Below are 22,149 nucleotides of genomic sequence, written 5' to 3' on the forward strand. Positions count from 1 at the left end.
CTCTGCCTTGCCTGACTCCTCTGGAAATGTTTTCGCTCCTGATCCTGTCCATTTGTAGCACTATGGGCAACCTGAATGGGAATTTCAGAACAGGAACCAACAGGCGTAGGCTAGGGGAGAGGGACAGTCCTTATCAGGCCTCTCAATGGCCTCATTACCTCCTCTAGAAATGGATTCTGAATTTTGCAAGACAAATATATCAGGGTTATCCCTAAGCTGGGTCAGCTTATCAAGGCTATAAAGACACAGCTGAGTTTCATATTCAGTAAAAGCCAAAAGTCAAAATTCCCAAACGTGTTTTTAGAATGCTGGCTGCCTGGCCGACAATTGGGATTTGGCAGGAACTGGGCTTGTTGACAACTTGCTTCTCACTTTTCCTCTCCATCAACAAGGCTTGTACCACAGGATGGATCCTACAGTTCAGCATCTTCCGGAGAACGTGGCCCAGTGCAAAACACAGCGAGAACCGAGTCCAAGACCTAAGGACTTATGTTTCTCAGCTGGGCCTTTGTGTGCATCTATTACTTGTTCCTGTGAATTCTGAAACTCATACTCTTCCACGTTTGAATCCTTAATTTCTCAAAAGCAATTTAAAGATGCTGAGAAATCCTTGTCATGCTTCTGGTTCTGTAGCAGAGTATTTCTTGGGTAAGATATTCTGAGATATTGTTATCTTTCTGTAACTATTATTTTACTGAAGTATAGTTGGTTTACAGTGTTTCAAGTGTACAGCGAAATGATTCAGTTTTGTATCTATATATGACACACACTTTTTCAGATTCTTTTCCATTACAGTTTATTACAAGATATGCAATGTGCTATATAGTAGGTCCTTGATTATTTTACTTTCAAAGAACTTAAAATTCCTGGACAAGATTAGAGGAAGGGGGCGGGGGGAACACAGGAAGAGAGTGAAGGGTATGTTTCTCTCTGGTAGCAGAGGGCAGGGCTTCTCAAATTGGTCAGGGGTCTTTAGTACAGTAGCCCTGCGGGAGCTGGCAATCTTCACTTTTCTGACAAGCCTCCAGGTGCTGCAATGCTACTGAGCCAAAGACTGCACATTAAGTAGAGGATGCAGACGACATCCTGGGTGTTTGCAGGAATGAGCAGCTCCGATCAATTCAAAATCCTGAGTTGACAGAGGCGGCACACAACAGTCCCAGTGGAGACCAGATGCCGTCTGACGCGTAAGGTCCAGACTGCAGACAGATGGCCCAGCTCTGCAACTTGGGCACCTTCCTTACCCTCCCTTTCTCTGTTTCTTTACCGTAAAAGAAAATGGGAATAACTGTAGTACCTCCTTATTGAGGTTATTATGGGAATTTACTTGGATGAACATGAAAGAATTACTACAGTAAATCTTGGGTAAATGGTGGTGGTGGGCTATTATCATCAGCATTAAGACAAAGATTCTTTGTGGGCCAAACAGACATTTTGAATCACTACAAAAAAGGAATTGTATTTTCCCCCCACTACCACCCTCCTCTTCACCCTCAGGTGCCATGTTTGCATGTAGTCAGCAACAGAGGCACACGTCTAGCACTTTAAGCACAAGTCAGTACTAACCAGTGAGCAAGATTTTATGTGAGCACTGACCCATTCTCTCGGCAGGGAAAGTAAAATTCTGACTCTTCTCAAGCAATTTACATCAAAACCTGCATGCAGCTTTCTCCAAGAGACTTTTGCTTGCTAAACCCCTTCCCTCTCAAAGCAGGGCAGCCAGCCTCTCTAGGTCTGCTTGTCCCGAAGGCACCACTGTGGGAGGCCCCTATCTGCTCAGACATGTCAAAAGAATTAGATGACAGTGCCTGTGTCCGGCGCAGGAAAGGGACAGAATAACCTTGGAAATAATTTCTAGGTCAGCTGGTGTCCTGAAATTTCTGTCTCAGGGTGTATTTTTAAACAACTAAAAACGAAGCATACCCCAGGGAGGAGAGTTGCTCCGATTTTGGCAAGCTCCTAACCAACATGAGTTTCACCAAGCCTGTGAGCAAGGCTGAGACTAGGAGAGGGCCTGGGGTCGTCTTCCATTCCTTCATCAGCCCCGGGGTGGAAGGCTAGGGGTCAGGGGAGTGGAGGTACCCCAGCTCAGGCCAGCAACAGCAAGCTGTGGTTCAAATGACCTTCCACTCTCACTGAATGAAGCCCTCCCCCCCATTAACTCAAATTTAGAAACTCCAGGTCTCCTCTCTGAACAGACTGCCAGACTTGAACTTGAGAGCCCTTAAGCCTGCTATACCAGACTGAGCACGAGAGTACCCAGGCACAAAAGGGTCAAGAGACTGGTTTTTAACAACAAGAAGCCTTTAGCAGTGGAAGACTGGTTTCTCTGGGACCACAGGCCAGTACCTAGTTGGCACTTGCTGTTGACCTTCGTTCTCAAGAGCTCTGGCCTCTTATGACACCATAGGGACTGGGGTTGTTTCTTAGTCTGCTTTAGTGTTTGCCTTTATCTGAGAAGTGTGTGTGTTTTAGATCTTATTTAATTTCTCAGAAGTTCAATGTCAACGGGAGCCGAATCAATAATTCCTAGAGATTGTATCCAGCTGCCCTAGGATTAGGCCCAGGAAAATCAGCTTTTAAAAGATCTGAAGATTGTGTGATTGTGCATCCTGCCAAGCATCTGGCCACTCTTGGAAGGAAAAAAAAAAAGCTGACGTCTGAACTAATTTTCTCCATGCCACACATAACTCAGGGGTACACACTCCATTACTTTTATAAGGAAATAAAGCGCCAAAGCCTGGATCAGCTAATCCGTGGGAGAGACTGTTATTAATACAGATGCAAAGAATCTTCTCACAGTGGGTAGACGCCTCCTCCAACTCTTGTTCTGTTGCATATCCTGCTTTCTTGCTCCACAAGTGAGGTTGAGCAGTCTCTCTTGACCTGGGTTGTAAAGGCGTGCTGGTAGCATCTATGTCACATCTAACTGGAGAGTTCCCTTATATCACCCACAGGAGAGTTTTCATCTTTTCTGAAGACATGAGGACCTGCTGTCTTCCTTACCACAAGCTCCTCCTCAGCTTTGTGAGATACTGTTCCGCAAGGCAAGTCTGCAGGTGGAGCCTGCCAATGGCTCCTACCAGTGCTGCAGAAAGGCATCTCTTAAAAATGAAGACATTCACAAACCAGAAGACTCATAACTCAAACCAAGTAGTACAAAGGCAACATGGGCATCATGTCCTTAGATATTCTAGACACCTGGTTTATTTTTTTTCTTTTTTTTTTAATTTTATTTTATTTTTAAACTTTACATAATTGTATTAGTTTTGCCAAATATCAAAATGAATCCGCCACAGGTATACATGTGTTCCACCTGATTTAAAATCTCCTTGGCTTCATTTTTAAGAGCCAAAGAAAACCGGAGACAGCAAACACTGACATTTCTTTTTGAGAGGAAATGATAAAATCCTGCATGTCAGCCTTATTTGCTTTCTCTTATACGCTTGACCCTAACACAAAATATTCTATTCATTGGGTTGTACCTCAAATTTGTTTTGATATTCTGTTGTGTGTCCTCCTCCATTCCACTTTTCTCTCCATCACCTGGTCAACTATGATTTGGCTATTTTTTCCTTTATTTTTTCCAGTTTTATTGAGATATGATTGACATTGTATAAGTTTAAGGTGTACAACAGGTGGATTTGAAGAGCTAGTTTATTGTAAAACAACCACCATCATAATAGCATTAGCTAACACCTCCATCATGTCACATAACTATCATTCTTCTTTGCAGTTAGAACATTCAAGATCTACTGTCTTAGCAACATGCAAGTATATAGTACACTATTATAAACTATAACCACTATGCTGTTCATTAGATTCCCAGAACGTATTCATCTTATAACTGGAAGTTTGACCAACAAGTCCCCTTTTGCCCCACTCTCCAGCACCTTTCTATTCTGTTCCTATGGGTTAGGCTTTTTAGATTCTACATATAAGTGAGATTTGGTCTTTCTCTGACTTAATTCACCTAGCATAATACTTTCAAGGTCCATCCATGTTGTTACAAACAGCAAGATTTTCTTTTCTTATAATAATACTCCACTGTTACATACACCACAATTTCTCCATTCATCCATTGACAGACCCATTGTTTCCATGTCTTGGCTGTTGTGACTAACACTGCAGTGAACACAAGAGTGCAGATATCTTTTCAAGATCCTGGTTATATTACACTGTGGGTATGTACCCCCAAGTGGGATTGCTGAATCACACGATAGTTCTATTTTTCATTTTTTAAGGAACCTTCATAATGTTTTCCATAGTGGCTATACCAATTTACATTCCCACCAACAGTGTTCAAGGCTTCTCTTTTTTCCACATCCTCACCAACACTTGTCTCTAGTCTTTTGGATAACAGCCACTTTAAAAAGCCTGAGATGAATATCTCCTTGTGGTTTTGATTTGCATTTCCCTAATGTTTTGCAGTGTTGAGTACCTCTTCATGCACCTGTTGGCCATTTGTATGTCTTATTTGAAAATGTATTTATTGAGTTCTGCCTGTTTTTTAAGTCAGATTATTTGGTTACTTTTACTATTGAGTCAGATGAGTTCTTTATGTATTTTGGACACTAACTCATCAGATATATGATTGCAGATATTTTCTCCCATTCCATAGTTTGCATTTTTATTTGTTGTTTCTTTTGCTGGGAAGAAGCTGTTTAGTTTGATATAATCACAATTATCAAGTTTTTGTTGCCACGAATTTGGTGTTATATCTCAAAATCATCACAAAAACCAATGTCAAGAAGCCTTTTCTCTGTGTTTTCTTTGAGGAGTTTTAGTTTCAGGGGTTGTGTTTAAGTCTTTATTAATTTTTGTGAATAATATAAGGTAGGGGTTCAATTTCATTATGCATTCGGCCATCCAGTGCTACCAACACCTTTTGTTAAAGAGGCTAGTCTTTCCTCACTGAATATTCTTGGCTCCCTGTCAAATATTAATTAACCATATATTGAAGGTTTATCCTTTTTTATGCCACTATGATGCTGTTAATTACTGTAGATTTGTAGGATAGCTTGAAATAGTTATTAGCTGTAATAGTATTTAAAACAAGAAGTGTGATCCCTCCAGTGTATTCTTTTTTCCTCATGATAGCTTTGACTATTTGGGATCTTTTTTGGTTCCATACAAATTTTAGGATTTTTTTTTTCTATTTCTATGAAAAATGCCATTGGGACTTTGGGAGGGATCACATTGACTCTATAGATGGCTTGGGGTTATATGGATATTTTTAACAATATTAACTCTTCTGAATCATGAACATAGGATAGCTTTCCATTTCTTTGTCATATTCTTTTTTTGTCAAAGTCGTGTATCTCACAGCGTACATATCTTTCACCTCCTTGGTTAAGTTTATTCCTAAATATTTTATTGTTTTTGATGTTATGATGAAGGGGATTGTTTTCTTTTATCCTTTTTCAGATATTTCATTGTTAGTATATAGAAACACACCTGATTTCTTTTCTTTTTTTCTCCTGCTATCTTAGTTTTTCGGTTTTTCAAACTTTAAATTTTTTATTAGCAATGTTAACAATGTTGTGGTGAACAGCAAAGGGACTCAGCCATGCAAATACATGTATCCATTCGCCCTCAACCCCCGCCCCCACCCCCACCCGCATCCAGGCTGGCACGTAACATTGAGCAGAGTTCCATTTGCTATACAGCAGTCCTTACTGGTTATCCACTTTGAATATAGCAGTGTGTACATGACCTTTCCAAACTCCCTAACTATCCCTTCCCCCCAGCAACCATAAGTTCATCTTCTAAGACCTTGAGTCTCTGTTTTGTAAGTTCATTTGTATCATTTCTTTAAGAGTCCACATAGAAGAGATGTCATACAGTATTTCTTCTGACTTACTTCCCTCAGTATGACACTCTCTACTAGGTCCTTCCACATTGCTGCAAATGTCATTATTTCATTCTTCCTAACAGCTGAGTAATATTCCACTGTATATACGTACCACATCTTTATATATTCCTGTGTCAGTGAACATTTAGGTTATTTCCATGCCTTGGCTCTGTCCCTTCATCCTTCTGGAGTTATTTCTCCACTGATCTCCTCCCCCTCTACTGATCTCAGTAGCATATGAGCACCTGCCAATATGGGGAGTTCATCTTTCAGTGTCCTTTCTTTTTGCCTTTTCATACTGTTCATGGAGTTCTCAAGGCAAGAATACTGAAGTGGTTTTCCATTCCCTTCTCCAGTGGACCACGTTTCGTCATAACTCTCCACTATGACCCGTCCATCTTGGGTGGCCCTACACAGCATGGCTCACAGTTTCATTGAGTTAGACAAGCCTGTGGTCATGTGATCAGATTGGTTAGTTTTCTGTGATTGTGGTTTTCATTATCTCTGCCCTCTGATGGAGAAGGATAAGAGGCTTTTGGAAGCTTCCTGATGGGAGAGACTGACTGAGGGGGGAACTGGTTCTTATTCTGTTGGGCGAAGCCATGCTCAGTAAACCTTTAATCCAATTTTCTGTTGATGGTGGGGCTGTGTTCCCTCCTGTTGTTTAACCTGAGGCCAACCTATGGTGGAGATAATGAAGATAATGGCGACCTCTTTCAACAGGTCCCATGCACACACTGCTGCACTCAGTGCCCCCGGCCCTGAAGGAGGCCACGGCCAACCCACACCTGGACACTCCTAGACACTCACAGGCAAGTCTGGGTCAGTCTCTTGTGAAGTCACTGCTCCTTTCTCCTGGGTCCTGATATGCACAAAGTTTTGTTTGTGCCCTTCAAGAGTCTGTTTCCCAGTCCTGTGTAAGTTCTGGAGCCAAAGCAAAAACAACACCCAGTTGTGGATGTGACTGGTGATTGAAGTAAAGTCTGATGCTGTAAAGAGCAATATTGCGTGGAACCTGGAATGTAAGGTCCATGAATCAAGACAAATTGGAAGTGATCAAATAGGAGATGACAAGAGTGAACATTGACATTTTAGGAATCAGAGAACAAAAATGAACTGGAATGGTGAATTTAACTCAGATGACCATTATATCTACTACTGTGGGCAAGAATCCCTTAGAAGAAATGTAGTAGCCATCATAGTCAACAAAAGAGTCCAAACTGCAGTACTTGGATGCAATCTCAAAAGTGACATAATGACCTCTGTTAGTTTCCAAGGCAAACCATTCAATATCACAGTAATACTAGTCTATGACCCAACCAGTAATGCTGAAGAACAGTTCTATGAAGACCTACAAGACCTTCTAGGACTAACACCCAAAAAAGATGTGCTTTTCATTATAGGGGACTGGAATGCAAAAGTAGGAAGTCAAGCGATACTTGGAGTAACAGGCAGATTTGGCCTTGGAGTACAGAATGAAGAAGGGCAAAGCCTAACAGAGTTTTGCCACGACAATGCACTGGTCATAGCAAATACCCTCTTTCAACAACACAAGAGAAGACTCTACACATGGACATCACCAGATGGTCAATATCAAAATCAGATTGATTATATTCTTTGCAGCCAAAGTTGGAGAAGCTCTATACAGTCAGCAAAAACAAGACTGGGAGCTGGCCGTGGCTCAGATCATGAACTCCTTATTGCCAAATTCAGACTTTAACTAAAGAAAGTAGGGAAACCACTAGACCATTCAGGTATGACCTAAATCAAATCCCTTACGATTATACAGTAGAAGTGACGAATAGATAGAAGGAATCAGATCAGATAGACAGTGCATGAAGAACTATGGATGGAGGTTCGTGACAATGTACAGGAGACAGTGATCAAAACCATCCCAAAGAAAAGAAATGCAAAAAGACAAAATGGTTGTCTGAGGAGACCTTACAAATAGCTGTGAAAAGAAGAGAAGATAAAGGCAAAGGAGAAAAGGAAAGATATACCCATTTGAATGCAAAGTTCCAAAGAACAGCAAGGAGAGATAAGAAAGCCCTCCTTAACGATCAGTGCAAATAAATAGAGGAAAACAATAGCATGGGAAAAACTAGAGATCTCTTCAAGAAAATTAGAGATACCAAGGGAACATTTCATACAAAAATGGGCACAACAAAGGAAAGAAATGGTATGGACCTAACAGAAGCAGAAGATATTAAGAAGAAGTGGCAAGAATACACAGAAGAACTATACAAAAAAGATCATCAAGACCCAGATAACCATGATGGTGTGATCACTCACCTAGAGCCAGACATCCTGGAATGCAAAGTCAAGTGGGCCTTAGGAAGCATCACTACGAACAAAGCTAGTGGAAGTGATGGAATTCCAGTTGAGCTATTCCAAATCCTGAAAGATGACACTGTGAAAGTGCTGCACTCAATATACCAGCAAATTTGGAAAACTCAGAAGTGGCCACAGGACTGGAAAAGGTCAGTTTTCATTCCAATCCCAAAGAAAGGCAATGCCAAAGAATGCTCAAACTACTGCACAATTGCACTTATCTCACACACTAGCAAAGTAATGCTCAAAATTCTCCAAGCCAGGCTTCAACAGTACATGAACCATGAACTTCCATATATTCAAGCTGGTTTTAGAAAAGGCAGAGGAACCAGAGATCAAATTGCCAACATCCACTGGATCATCAAAAAAGCAAGAGAGTTCCAGAAAAACATCTACTTCTGCTTTATTGACTATGCCAAAGCCTTTGACTGTGTGGACCACCACAAACTGTGGAAAATTCTTCAAGAGATGGGAATACCAGACCAGACCACCTGACCTGCTTCCTGAGAAATCTATATGCAGGTCAGGAAGCAACAGTTAGAACTGGACATGGAACAACAGACTGGTTCCAAATCGGGGAAGGAATACATCAAGGCTGTATATTGTCATCCTGCTTATTTAACTTATATGCAGAGTACATCATGAGAAATGCTGGACTGGATGAAGCATAAGCTGGAATCAAGATTGCTGGGAGCAGTATCAATAACCTCAGATATGCAGATGATACCACCCTTATGGCAGAAAGTGAAGAAGAATTAAAAAGCCTCTTGATGAGTGAAAGGGGAGAGTGAAAAAGTTGGCTTGAAACTCAACATTAAGAAAACAAAGATCATGGCATCTGGTCCCATCACTTTATGGCAAATAGATGGGGAAACAATGGAAACAGTGACTTTACTTTTGGGGGCTCCAAAATCACTGCAGATGGTGATGCAGCCATGAAATTAAAAGATGCTCCTTGGAAGAAAAGCTATGACCAACCTAGACAGCATATTAAAAAGCAGAGACATTACTTTGCCAACAAAGGTCCGTCTAGTCAAAGCTATGGTTTTTCCAGTAGTCATGTATGGATGTGAGAGTTGGACTATAAAGAAGGCTGAGCGCCAAAGAATTGATGCTTTTGAACTGTGGTGTTGGATAAGATTCTTGAGAATCCCTTGGACGGGAAGAAGATCCAACCAGTCCATCCTAAAGGAAATCAGTCCTGAATATTCATTGGAAAGACTGATGCTGATGCTGAAACTTCAATACTTTGGCAACCTGATGCGAAGAATTGACTCATTGGAAAAGACCCTGATGCTGGGTAAGATTGAAGGCAGGAGAAGGGGATGACAGAGGATGAGATGTTTGGATGGCATCACCGACCCAATGGACATGAGTTTGAGTGAACTCCGGGAGTTGGTGATGGACAGGGAAGCCTGGCATGCTGGAGTCTATGGGGTCACAAAGAGTCGGACATGACTGAGCTACTGAACTGAACTGAATCCCTTATCATTTGCAAATATTTTGTGTTAAGAATTTTTGCATTTTTATTTGTCAGGGATATAAGCCTATAGTTTTCTTCCTTACAGTGTCCTTTTCTGGCTTTGGTACCATGTTATGCTAGCCCCATAAAATGAGTTTTGGAGTCTTCCTTCCACTTTCATCTTTTGGAACAATGTGAAAAGGACTGGCATTAATTCTTCTTTAAATGTTTGGTAGAACGTGCTTAGTTGCTCAAGTTGTATCCAACTCTTTGCGACCCCATGGGCTGTAGTCTGTCAGGCTCCTCTGTCCACAGGGATTCTCCAGACAAGAATACTGGAGTGGCTTGCCATGCCCTCCTCCAGGGTATCTTTCCAACCCAGGAATAGAACCCAGGTGTCCTATATTGCAGGGGGATTCTTTATCATCTGCGCCACCAGGGAAGCCCTGAATTTACAAGAGCAATCTGGTCTATGGCTTTTCTTACTGGGAGGTTTTCGATTATTGATTCAATCTCATTTCTCATAGTTCATTTGTTTTGATCTTCTATTTTATTTTCATGATTCAGTCTTGTTAGTTTGTATGTTTCTAAGTGTTTTTTTGTTTTTTAACTGATGGACATTTGAAGTTTTTTTTTCACACAAATCCTGAGCTTTATTGGGGAGCACGATTTTGTAAACATACTTTTTACATAAGTAAGGTTATGAGATGGAGAAGGCAATGGCACCCCACTCCAGTACTCTTGCCTGGCAAATCCCATGGATGGAGGAGCCTGGTAGGCTGCAGTCCATGGGGTTGCTAGGAATTGGACACAACTGAGCGACTTCACTTTCACTTTTCACTTTCATGGATTGGAGAAGGAAATGGCAGCCCACTCCAGTGTTCTTGCCTGGAGAATCCCAGGGACGGGGGAGCCTGGTGGGCAGACACGACTGAAGCGACTTAGCAGCAGTAGCAGCAAGGTTATGAGAAAAACAAGTTTGAAAGAACTTAGCTATTCTTATAAATTATATCATCTGCTTGCTTATGGACAGATTTTCTCTAAATGATTCAGGTGATTTTTTTTTTTTTTTTTAGTTCTACCAGTTTATTGCTACCAACCCATCTCCCTTCCCCCTCCTCAGGCATGCATACTCAGTCATGTAACCCCATGGACTGCAGCCCACCACGCTCCTCTGTCCCTGGACTTTTCCAGGCAAGAATACTGGAGTAGGTTGCCATTTCCTTCTTCACAAGTGATTTGTTTTTAATACTTCTGACTTCTACATCTGTTTTTTTTTTAATTGGCATATAGTTGATTTGAAATGTTTTAGTTTCTAATGTACAGCAAAGTGAAGAAGTTATATATAAACACATATCACCACTCTTTTTTAGATCTAGTCCCCATATAGACCATTTATATAGAGTATTGTGTAGAGTTTCCTGTGCTGTCTGGTAGGCCTTATATCTATTTTATACATAATAGTCTGTCAATCCCAGTCTCCCAATTTGTCCATTTCTTGCCCCTTATCCCCTAGCAACTGTAAGTTTGTTTTCTACATCTGTGACTCTAATTCTGTTTTGTAAAAAGGCTCATTCATACCCTTTTTTAAAGATTCCACATACAAGCAGTATCACATGATGCTTGTCTTTCTCTGTATGACTTACGTCACTTGGTATGACAGTCTGTAGGTCCATCCATGTTGCTGCAAATGTAATTATTTCTTTTTTAGCTGCGTAATATTCCATTGTATATATGTACCATATCTTCTTTATCCATTCCTCTGCTGATGAACAGGTAGATGGCATCCACATCCTGGCTATTGTAAATAGCTCTGCAATGAACAAAGTGCATGCATCTTTTAGAATTATGGTTTCCTCCTGGTATATGCTTAGGAGTGGGATTGCTGGGTCATATGGTAGTTCTATTTTTAAGAAACCTCCATACTGTTCTCAATAGTGGCTGTGCCAATTTACATTCCCACCAACTGGGTGGGAGGGCTCCCTTTTCTCCACACCCTCTCTAGCATTTATTGTTTGTGGATTTTTTGATGATGCCCATTCTGACCAGTGTGAGGTGATACCTCATTGTAGCTTTGATTTGCGTTTGGAAGGAATGATGCTAAAGCTGAAACTCCAGTACTTTGGCCACCTCATGTGAAGAGTTGACTCATTGGAAAAGACTCTGATGCTGGGAGGGATTGGGGGCAGGAGGAGAAGGGGACGACAGAGGATGAGATGGCAGGATGGCATCGCTGACTTGATGGACGTGAGTCTGAGTGAACTCCGGGAGTTGGTGATGGACATGGAGGCCTGGCGTGCTGTGATTCATGGGGTCGCAAAGAGTCGGACACGACTGAGCGACTGAACTGAACTGAACTGAATAGTGATGTTGAGCATCTTTTCATGTGCTTCTTGGCCACCTGTTATGTCTTCTTTGAAGAAATGTCTGTTTAGATGTTCTGCCCGTTTTGTTTTTTCTTAATATTGAGCTGTATACGTTGTTTGTATATTTCAAGGATTAATCTTTTGTCAGTTGCTTCATTTGCAAATATTTTCTCCATCCTGAGGATTGTCTGGTTTTTTTTTTTATGGTTTCCTTTTCTGTGTAAATGCTTTTAAAAGTTGAATTAGATCCCATTTATTTTTGTTTTTGTTTTCATGACTCTAGAAGGTAGGTCAAAAAAAGGATCTTGCTCTAATTTATGTTGAAGAGTGTTCTGCCTGTGTTTTTCTCAGAGTTCTATAATGTCCTGTTTCTAAGCGTTTATCCATTTCTTTTAGATTATCCAATTTGTAGGTATGTGATTGTTCCTAATAGTCTCTTAGGATCCTTTGTATTTCTGTGGTATCCACTGTAACGTTTCCTCTTTTTAATTTATAATATTATCTATTTGAGTCTTCTTTTTCTTAATCTAGCTGAAAGTTTGTCAATTCTACCTTTCAAAAAACCAGCTTTTAATTTCATTGATCATTTCTGTACTTTTTCTGGTCTCTCTTTCATTTATTTATGTTACCCCCTTCCTTCTGCTAAATGTGGGCTTAGTTTCTTCTTCTTCTAGTTCCTTAAGGGATAAAGTTAGGCTGCATCTTTCTTTTTAATGCAGACATTTATTGCTACAAACTTTTCTTAAAACTGCTCTTGCTGCATCTCATAGTTTTTGGTATGTTGTGTTTTAATTTGTGTTACATTCAAGGTGAGTTTTTAATTTTCTTTTTGTTTTCTTCTGTGACCCAATTGTTTGTTTAGGACTATGTTGTTTGATTTCCACTTGTTTGTGAAAATTTCAGCTTTCTTCTTGTTATTGATTTCTAGTTTCATACCATTGTGGTTGGGAAAGATATGATTTCGATCTTAAATTTGCCACGACTTGTTTGCCAAGAGGTCATAAGACCTCTTATGTGACCTGTTGTGGAGAATGTTCTGTGTGCATTTAAGAATAATGTGTATTCAGTCTGTTGGATGGAATGTTCTATATCTGTTTGATTAATTGGATCTGAAGTATAGTTCAAAAAAAAAACAAGTGTTTCTTTGGTTTTCTGTCTAGATCTATCTTTTGTTAAAAGTGGAACACTGAAGTCCTCAACTATTACTGTATTTTGTCTATTTCTCCCTTCAGATCTTTGTTAATATAGCAATCCCTGCTCTCTTGTGGTTTTCACTTGCATGAGTATCTTTTCCCACACCTTCACTTTAAGCCTGTGTGTGTCCTTAAAGCTGAAGTGAGTCTCTTGTAGGCAGCATACAGTTGAGTCTTTTTTTTTAATCCCATCAGCCACTCTCTGTTTTTATTTGAGAATTCAAAGATTCATATTTAAAGAAGTTATTGAGAGGTAAAGACTAATGCCATCTTTTTGTTTTCTGGCTGTTTTGAGGTCATTTGTTACTTTCTTCATCTATTGCTACATACCTTTGTGAGATGTGAGATGACTTTCCACAGTGATATGCTTTAATCTGGGCTTCCCCAGTGGCTCAGATGGTAAAGAATCCTCCTGCAATGCAGGAGACGGTCAAGAAGATGCCCTGGAGGAGGAAGTGGTAACCCACTCCAGTATTCTTGCCTGGAAATTCCATGCACAGAGGAGCTTGGTGGACTATGGTTCACGGGGTCGCAAAGAGTTGGACATGGCTGAGTGATTAACAACAACAATGCTTTATTGCCTTCTCTTTATGAATCTACTGTAGGCTTTTGCTTTGTTATTCCCATGAGGCTTACATAAAGCAACTTAGGCTGATAATCTGATGGAGTGCAAAACCCTTTTACTTTCCCTATGATTTTATGTCAAAATTTACATATATATTCATTAACAAATTATTATAGCTGTAACTTTTTAAAAATACTTTTGTCATGTAGCTTTTATACTAGCATTAAGTAACACACCACCATATTATTCTGAATCTAACTATATTCTTCTCTTGACCAGTATTTTGTGTATTTTTATATGTTTTCAGGTTACTAATTGGCATCCTTCATTTCAGCTTGAAAAATTCCTTTCAGCATTTTCTATAAGTAAAGTCTAGTGGTGGTGTGTTAGGCAAAGTATCTCACCTTCATTTCTGAAGGAAAAGTTTTCATAGGTAAAGTATTCTTGGTTGGCAGTTTTTCTTCTTCAGTACCTGAATATATTATCCTCTTCTCTTCTGGCTTGTAAGGTCTCTACTGAGAAATCTTCTGATTTCCTAATGGGGGTTCCCTTTTATGAGACTTTTTTTTCTCTTGCTGCTCTAAAATCCTCTATTTCTTATTTTAGACAATTTTTAATGTATCTTGGGAAGATCATTTTAAGATTGAAATTTTGGCATAACCTAGTAGTTTCAAGAACTTGGAAGTCCAAATTTCTCCCAGGTTTGAGGAATTCTCAGCCATTGTTTCTTTAAGTGATTTTTCTACCTCTTTCTCCATGTCTTCTCCTTCATACATTGTTTCTCTTACTGGTGTCCTCTAAGTCCTGTAAGTGTTCTTCCATCCTTTTCATTCTTTTTTCTTTCTGCTTCTCTGATTAGATAATTTCATCTGTCTCATTGATTCTTCATCTTGTTCAAGTCTGATGTTGAAGGTCTCTGTTGAATTTCTCAATTCAGTCATTGTATCCTTCAGCTCCAAAATTTTCTTTTTCAGATTTTCTATTTCTTTATGTACATCTTGTTCTTATACTATTTTACAGATACTATTCAATTATTTGCTCTCTTATAGCTCTCCAAGCATCTTTAGATAACTATTTTAAATTCTTTATCAAGAATTTCCTGGGTCTCCATTTCTTTAGGGCTGGTTATTTGAAATTTACTAGATTTCTTTGGTGGACACATATTTCCCTGATTCTCTGTGATCCCTGTAGTCTCTCCTAGGTGTCTTGTGCCTTTGACGAAGCAGTCACCTCCTCTTGCAGACATTATGGATTGACTCTGGTACGTGAAGACTTTCACACCTGGAAGGGTTGGGGGAGAGCACAGCACACTGTGACCCCAGGTCAGGGGTGCAGGGTAACAAGGTTATGTGATGGCAGTGGGTCCAGGAGCGGGGCGGGGTCACGGTGGTGATCCCTTTGGTTCAGGTTGCCGACATCTATAGCATCAACTGAGTGGTCCTTGATGAATGCTGCAGGGAGTCCCCAAAGGCTGCAATGGCTGTTGGGGTCCTTAGCAGCACCCCTAGGTCCAAGGAGCAGGACCAGTTGTGGTGCGTGGAACCAGTGGTGTGTACACACAGCTGCGGGGGTCAGCTACAGACGCCTGTGTAGTGGCAGGGGCCAGTTGTAGACACGCACCTAGTATTGGGGGCCAGGGCCCACTGTGAGCACCCTGGCAGCTGCAAGGGTCCCTGGATGTCTGCATGTTCTCCCATGGCTGCACAGTCTTCCCTGGGTGTGTATACGGCAAGGGAGGTGCCTCCAGTGACAGGAATCAAGCTGGCATGGACAAGTGCACAGCGGGAGGATTCAGCCCCAAGCACACACACAGTGATGGGGCATCTAGCCTGCTGTCCTGCACTCACACAGCAGCCTGGACCTGCTGCTGGTGAGGTCCTTGGGCTCTAGCAGGGGCCAGACTGGGGCAGGCTGGGGAGAAAATAGGTAGGGACTCAGGTGGCTGACATCAGTGAGTGCAAATGCCTGTGGAGTCCCTGGTGGCTGTGCTGTCTCTCGGTTTCTTCAGTGGTGAAAGCTGCTGGAATATCTGTGGAGCAGGTGGCTAGGAACTCCAGTCGCTCCTGCCATGTGCCTGCTTCTGGGAGCCCCTGCTTTTCTCTCTTGTTCCTAGCCACACCTCTCAGTATCTTGGCTTTGCCAGTCTCTGAGTAACGTGAAACTAAAGTGGAACCTTCATAAGGTGACCCAAAAGGCTGGGGAAGCTGGTCACTCACTCCATGCCCCCTTTCCTCTTTCTAGCTAGAAGCTCCCTCTTGGTGCCGAGCACTGCTGGCTTTGGGGATGGGATGATGCAGAAAGAATGAAGCTGTCTTCCCTTTTCTGTGGGGTTATTCTCAGGTTTGATGTTCGACTGCATCGCTGAAGTTTAAGTGGACTCCAGAGCTGTTTATGTTCATGGATAGACAGCTACATGTTGATTTCTGTGGAAAATGGTGACTGGGGATCCTGCACTGCACTTTGGTGGCATCGCCTCCAGTCCTGCACCTCAGAAACAGTCAGAAGAGATACACAGAGCAAGGTACGTGGGAATGGGCAGAAAGCTCAGTGTCCTCACCAGGCACACCACTCTCCTAGTACCTCTGCATGTTTACCAACTTGGAATCTACTATTTGACCATCATTCCTATGGTCTGGGAGAAGTTAAATCCTAGGCTGACCACTCGTGCCAACAGACACCAGCTCCAGTGGGACCCGCTGCAGATGACATAGGAACGGCACACCCTATCAGTATTTTAATCCTATGATCATAGAAGTGACTTTACTGAACTACACAGTGGCAGTAAAACAAAGCACAGGGTATCTCTGCAGATAAATGCTCAGGAAAGTTACCTGCCACATCATTGTATCTCTAGCTATCTATCTCTAGTTAAATTTTGCTTCCCACCTTTAACAGCTGGGCATAATACAGATCACAAGTCCACATCCTACCAGTTTAACAGAAAGTTATTTTCTCTAAGCTTTCATTTTCTCATGTGAAATTAGAATGATAATTATACTTACTGAGAGCTGGTTATGTGCTAGGCACTGTTCTTTGTACTTCCCATTAATTCATTCATTTAATTCTCATTATAACTCCATGAGAAAGGTATTATTTTTATTCCCATTTTAAATAGGAAGAAAATGAGATACAGAGAGGTTAAGATACTTGCCGGAGGGCAGTGGTGGCATTTAAACTGAATAGTGCATAGATAATGCTTGCTGCAGGGTCTGGCACACAACCAATTCACGATAGTTTTTATTACAGTAAAAACCTGGGTGCATATTTTTGGGGTTAATCTTAGACAAAGCTTGATTTTCTTACACCGGTGGCAGAAAGTCCCAGACACTTGTTCTCTCTATTCAATATCAACTATGACCAAGTTCCTCCTAAGACTTTAGTAAGTTATCCACAGTTTTATTATGGTTCCTCCAAGTCTCCTCTCAAAAGGGTGGGGCAAATCTTTTTCTATAAAGGGCCAGGTATATGGTAGGATTTGTAGGCCAGTAATTGCTATTACATATCCTTTTCGTCCCAACCCTTTTAAAATGTAGAACCCATTTTAGCTTGCAGCCTGTAGTTGGTTGGCTCTCTAGGATAATTAATAGAGAACCATTCTAGTCATCAAAAAAGGCTTCACATGGAGACAGAATTATCAGAATTGGCTAAATTGCCTTGTTACACTGTCATTGAATCCCACCTACCAAAAGTTGCCTTGTTTTAATGAGATTTTTTTTCATTAAATTGGTACATTTCTGAAAACAGTGAAGAAGCTTCCTGTGTTTTCAGAAAAGGTAGGTAGGTGGGTATATCTAGAAATGACTACCTAAAGAGTTCTAAAGCAATACTTGATAAAGGGGAAAAGAGGAAAACATGCCAGAAAAAAAAAATAGTTTTTAGAAAAGCAGCACAGAATTTCGTTCATGCAACAAATATTTAGAATTTACTGAGCATCTCTGTGCAGGCACTGCTCTTGGTAATGCAATTTTAGAGCTCAAAGGGACCTTAGAAATTATCTGGTCCAGTCTCCTTATTTCATGGAAAATGAAAATTCTGAGGCCCCCAAATTTAAAATAACTTGGCTATCTCCATTCAAAATTAAATGTAACAGACTTTTCTGTCCCTTAAATTGAGCACTTATGTATGCTATTAAATGTCTGTTGAAAGCTATTGTTCTCTACCACTTTTAAATTGTCTATAAGCCTAGTAAAACAATACATGGTAATTGTTTTTAAAACTTATACACAGCAAAAAAACATTTCTCTAAGTGGGCTAATTAGCATCAGCCATTAGATTAATAAGTCTTACACTCACCTTTAATTTCTCCTCTTCCCAGGACGCCCATCGCTCCTGTCCACACCCCCGCTGCTCTCAGTTGCTGTCTTTCCACTCTGTCCTTCCCACTCCATTCTCCCACATGTACCCCCCATTCACATTTCTTTAAAACCAGGGTCAAGTCACATGACTCCTCCCCTCCCTACCCCCAAGGTTCTGAACATTTTCAAGGTCCAAGGCTTTGCCTGGTCCCTCGGTGCCAAAGTTAGCTTCTTTCTCCCCAGTCTTATTTACCACTATTCTATTTCCTCTGATGCGCCCTTCAGGTTGTTCCTGGCCCTTTCCTAAACATGCCCTCATATTCAAGCTCCTGCTAAGGCATTCTCCTCCACGCAGAGTGCCTTTTCACCCATCATAACCTTCAGAACGCCCATCCATCCTGAATGCCGTCGGCCACCCCCGCCCTGTCTTCATTTTCCCAGCAGCCAGCTCTCCTCTATGACAGGAACCACATTTGACCTTCTATCAGATTATGTGGATAGACGACTTAATTCTTCTACTGAAAGCAAGCTACCCATTCTGCAAGTACAAGAAGAAACAGTTCGGCTTACATTAAAACACCAAATTTATTGCATAATATTGAACTATATGCACACACATAGAAAATAAACATTTCGTATAACTGTATATCTTTTTTTAAATCTTGTATTATAAAGACTGAAAAACTACCAATTGGAATAAGTTTTAAAAACAAAAAGCAAAAATCTACAGTCCTTCATTGAGATTTGATGCTGTCTCATGGTTCATAAATACTTTACTTTATATAAATAAGTCTTTTCTCTAGTGACTAGGAATTTAAAGTTAGGCGGACATGGATTCTTTGCTCATATAGAATTTTCTTATCTCATGAAGAAGGTTCAGCATGTTGTGATTTTTTAAATACATATATTTGCTTCAAACACAATCCCTAAAATCCCATTGTAAACAAACATTTCAAATGCAATAAACAAAAGTCCCATAATAAAGAATATCCTTTAGCAATTAGGGAATGGGGGGGGGGGGGAATCTGAGTAGAAATATTTGCAATTGAAATACAAATAAAAACTAAAACAGACTGCATGCATCTACTAGAAGGAAAGGAAGGGAACATTAAGTTAGGTAACAGAATGTGATGAAAAGTAGCAGGTGGGGAGGGAAGACAAAGTGGAAGAGATGGAAAGTGATAGTTATAGAAAGAGGCAAGAAATTTAGTTTTTCTAAGAAGAAATTTACTTTTCTAAGAGGAAATACTCCTTAAAAAATTCACGCGACTTGCTCCAAAAGCAGAATGATGGAAGAGGGTGGGAACCTGTTACCTCATCTTTTTGTCAGAAGGGTCTGGCGAAGCGACCAGACAAAATTTGGCTCAGCTGCAAAGCTAAGCAGCTTTGCACAGCTTTGAGGAGGGCCGGGAACAGGCAGAGCCACAGGAAGACAGCTAGGCCCTCGAGGACTTTAAAAAAAAAAAACAAGGCATGTTTGTTAAAGGCTCCCATAAATTCTCAAGAGTTCTGCCAAAGTCATGGACCCAGACTCAGCTTGTTGGGCTTGGGAATTTCTGAAGTAGTCCTTTCCTCCTTAGTCCTGAGGGTTGGGCTGCAACAAGCCAGGAGCATTTCCAAGGCTGCAGAGAAAGGAGACGTTCTACATGTGCAGGAGAGAAAGGACAGGTCAGTCCAATCATTCTTGCAGAGGAATGAGAAGTCAGAAGAAGGACAAGGAAGTGTTAGGAGGAAAGATCAGGGCTGAGAGAGAGATTTGGGAAATAGTTTAAAAATCTACTGCCATTTTATCCAGCAGAGTGCAGCACAGTCACAAGTGCAAGGAACACTGGGGAGTTTGGTTCAGGTTCGGGATTCAAAAGTTCCAACCTGCTATAAAGTAAAAAAAATAGAACTCACTCCCTATGATTTTCTGTATGGGCCTCACTGTGGCTGTTGAGGAAGGAAGGGAACTCTGGGGCAAGCTGGGGTTCTCAGGCCAAACTGAACCCCTCGTAGTTGTCCAGGGCCTGAGTCAGCCGTGCCCGCAGGACCTCTTTGCTGCTGTACTTAGGGAGGTCAAGAAGGTTGTAGCAAGTGTGGGCCACAGGCAGGTACTCCTCTCCGCTGGCTGTGGACTGGATGACGATCTGCAGGCTGGCCATGCCATAGATGGGAATGCGATCACTGCCCGTCAGGAACACTGTGGAGAAAGAGAAGGGGAATTACCAGCTACGCAAACGTGCTTTCGGTGGCCCTGGGAAGTACCGAAGGGAAGGAGTGACACCCTGTGGCTCGTGTGAGAAGTGCAGCCACTTTTACGTGTGATCTCATAGGGCTTATGGCAGAAACCTGTCGGGGGTTTATACCGACCTGCCAATGCCAAGAGGCACCCAATGTCTCCTTCGGGAACCAACCAAAAATGGGCAAAGCGTGTGGACCGAACTCACCTTTCTTGGTCAAACTTTTCGGTCTCTTTGACCATTTCATAACTCCTTGGGAATTAAAAGTACTAACCTAATCTATTGGATCATAGACTTTCAAGGGACTTGTGATCTATACTGTTACTGTGTACTGTGGCTTAGGTCCCAGACTTGGATTGGTGGTAGTCAGGAAGCGCCTAGCCTCGCTGAAGTTCGGAAGCTAGATGGAGCTCTAGCTTCAAGAACATCTCTGAGGTTAACGGTTACTCGGATTGGGACCGCAATGTGTTTTTTTCCTTTGGTAACGCTGACTCTTCGGAGAAGGCAATGGCACCCCACTCCAGTCCTCTTGCCTGGAAAATCCCATGGACGGAGGAGCCTGGTAGGCTGCAGTCCATGGGGTCGCTAAGAGCTGGACACGACTCAGCGACTTCACTTTCACTTTATATTAATATTAAATATGCTCACTCTTACAGAGCAGGAGATTGACTTTCAAATTCTGTTTTTTTGGTTTCATATGGACTTAGAAGTCTATACTTTTCATTGGCTAATTTCAGACCCTAATTATATATTGACACAAAGAAAGCACCACGTGAAAAAATGCTCAAAAATGCCCTCACATAAAAAATGACCTCGGACCTAGTCTGTCATACAGAGTGAAGCATGTCAGAAAGAGAAACAAATATCATATATTAACGCACATATGTGGTACCTAGAAAAATGGTAGAGACGAACTTAATTCCAAGGCAGGGACAGAGATGCAGAGAATGGGCATGTGGCTATGGGGTAAGGCGGGGGGAAGGTGGGACTAACTGGGAGATTAGGATTGACACATTTACCGTGTGTAAAATAGATAGCTAGCGGGAGCCTGCTGTACAGCACAGGGCGCTCAGCTCAGTGCGATGACCCAGAGGGGTGGGAGGGAGGTACAAGAGGGAGGGGATATATGTATACATATATAGCTGGTTCACTTTGTTGTACAGCAGAAACTAATATACCCTTGTAAAGTGATAATATTCCAATAAAAATTTTTTTAAAATCATCCTTCCCTGTAAGGGATGGCCTCCCTCAAATATGTGTTCTCATAAATGTTATCAGCCTTCACAAAATCAGAGAGGAAGAGGATTGCTGCCAGAGGAAAAGAGCTGACCTCAGGGAAGCCAGGAAGAAGATGATAGTCTACGTGGCCTCAGGGTCTCCTCTCCCCTCAAGTTTCTGCTGCTACCCCCTTTGCTGGTGAATTTCCATTTGGGATCTGTGTGCTTGCCTTTCCCTTAAACCAGGAGATCTGACGCCGGCAGTATATGAGACATTTCACTCCTGCGACACACTGTGACTCAGGAAAAAGAGACCAGCCCTTCTGCTTTCCCAGTTTTCCAGCACTGGATAACCTTCTTTGTGGAACTGCTAGAAAATCTACAATGATATCATTAGTTAAGGAGCACTTTCAAATAACCTGCCACTACCTGAGGCTGTGATATACAAAAACATATATAAACATTCTTGCCAAATCTATAGAGTCTAATAAAGACAACAAATATAGTCTAATAAACTCTAATGTTATTAAGACTATAGAGTCTAATAATAGATTTATGAAAGTCTAAAGGTCTCTGAACAGAAAAATGTCTTATTTAAAGGAAACCCCCAGCCCAAGAGCAGGCGCTTCCTGATTGTCACAGCT

At 41.4% G+C, this 22,149-nt stretch overlaps 1 protein-coding gene across 4 annotated transcripts in view; it reads right to left on the bottom strand.

Moving 5' to 3' along the window:
• Positions 1-18,632: 18,632 nt before the first annotated feature.
• The window catches only part of HERC3 (HECT and RLD domain containing E3 ubiquitin protein ligase 3), a 198,292-nt gene continuing 194,775 nt past the window's right edge, over positions 18,633-22,149 (bottom strand). For all 4 annotated transcript variants that reach the window (XM_070790897.1, XM_019962470.2, XM_070790896.1 and 1 more), the window contains exon 26: positions 18,633-20,248. In XM_070790897.1, coding sequence (XP_070646998.1) covers positions 20,040-20,248 — 209 coding nt within the window. In that variant the 3' untranslated portion in view covers positions 18,633-20,039. The remainder of the gene's footprint in view (positions 20,249-22,149) is intronic.

The sequence above is a fragment of the Bos indicus genome, chromosome 6 (assembly GCF_029378745.1).
Source record: "Bos indicus isolate NIAB-ARS_2022 breed Sahiwal x Tharparkar chromosome 6, NIAB-ARS_B.indTharparkar_mat_pri_1.0, whole genome shotgun sequence".
In the NCBI taxonomy this organism is placed as follows: Eukaryota; Metazoa; Chordata; class Mammalia; order Artiodactyla; family Bovidae; genus Bos; species Bos indicus.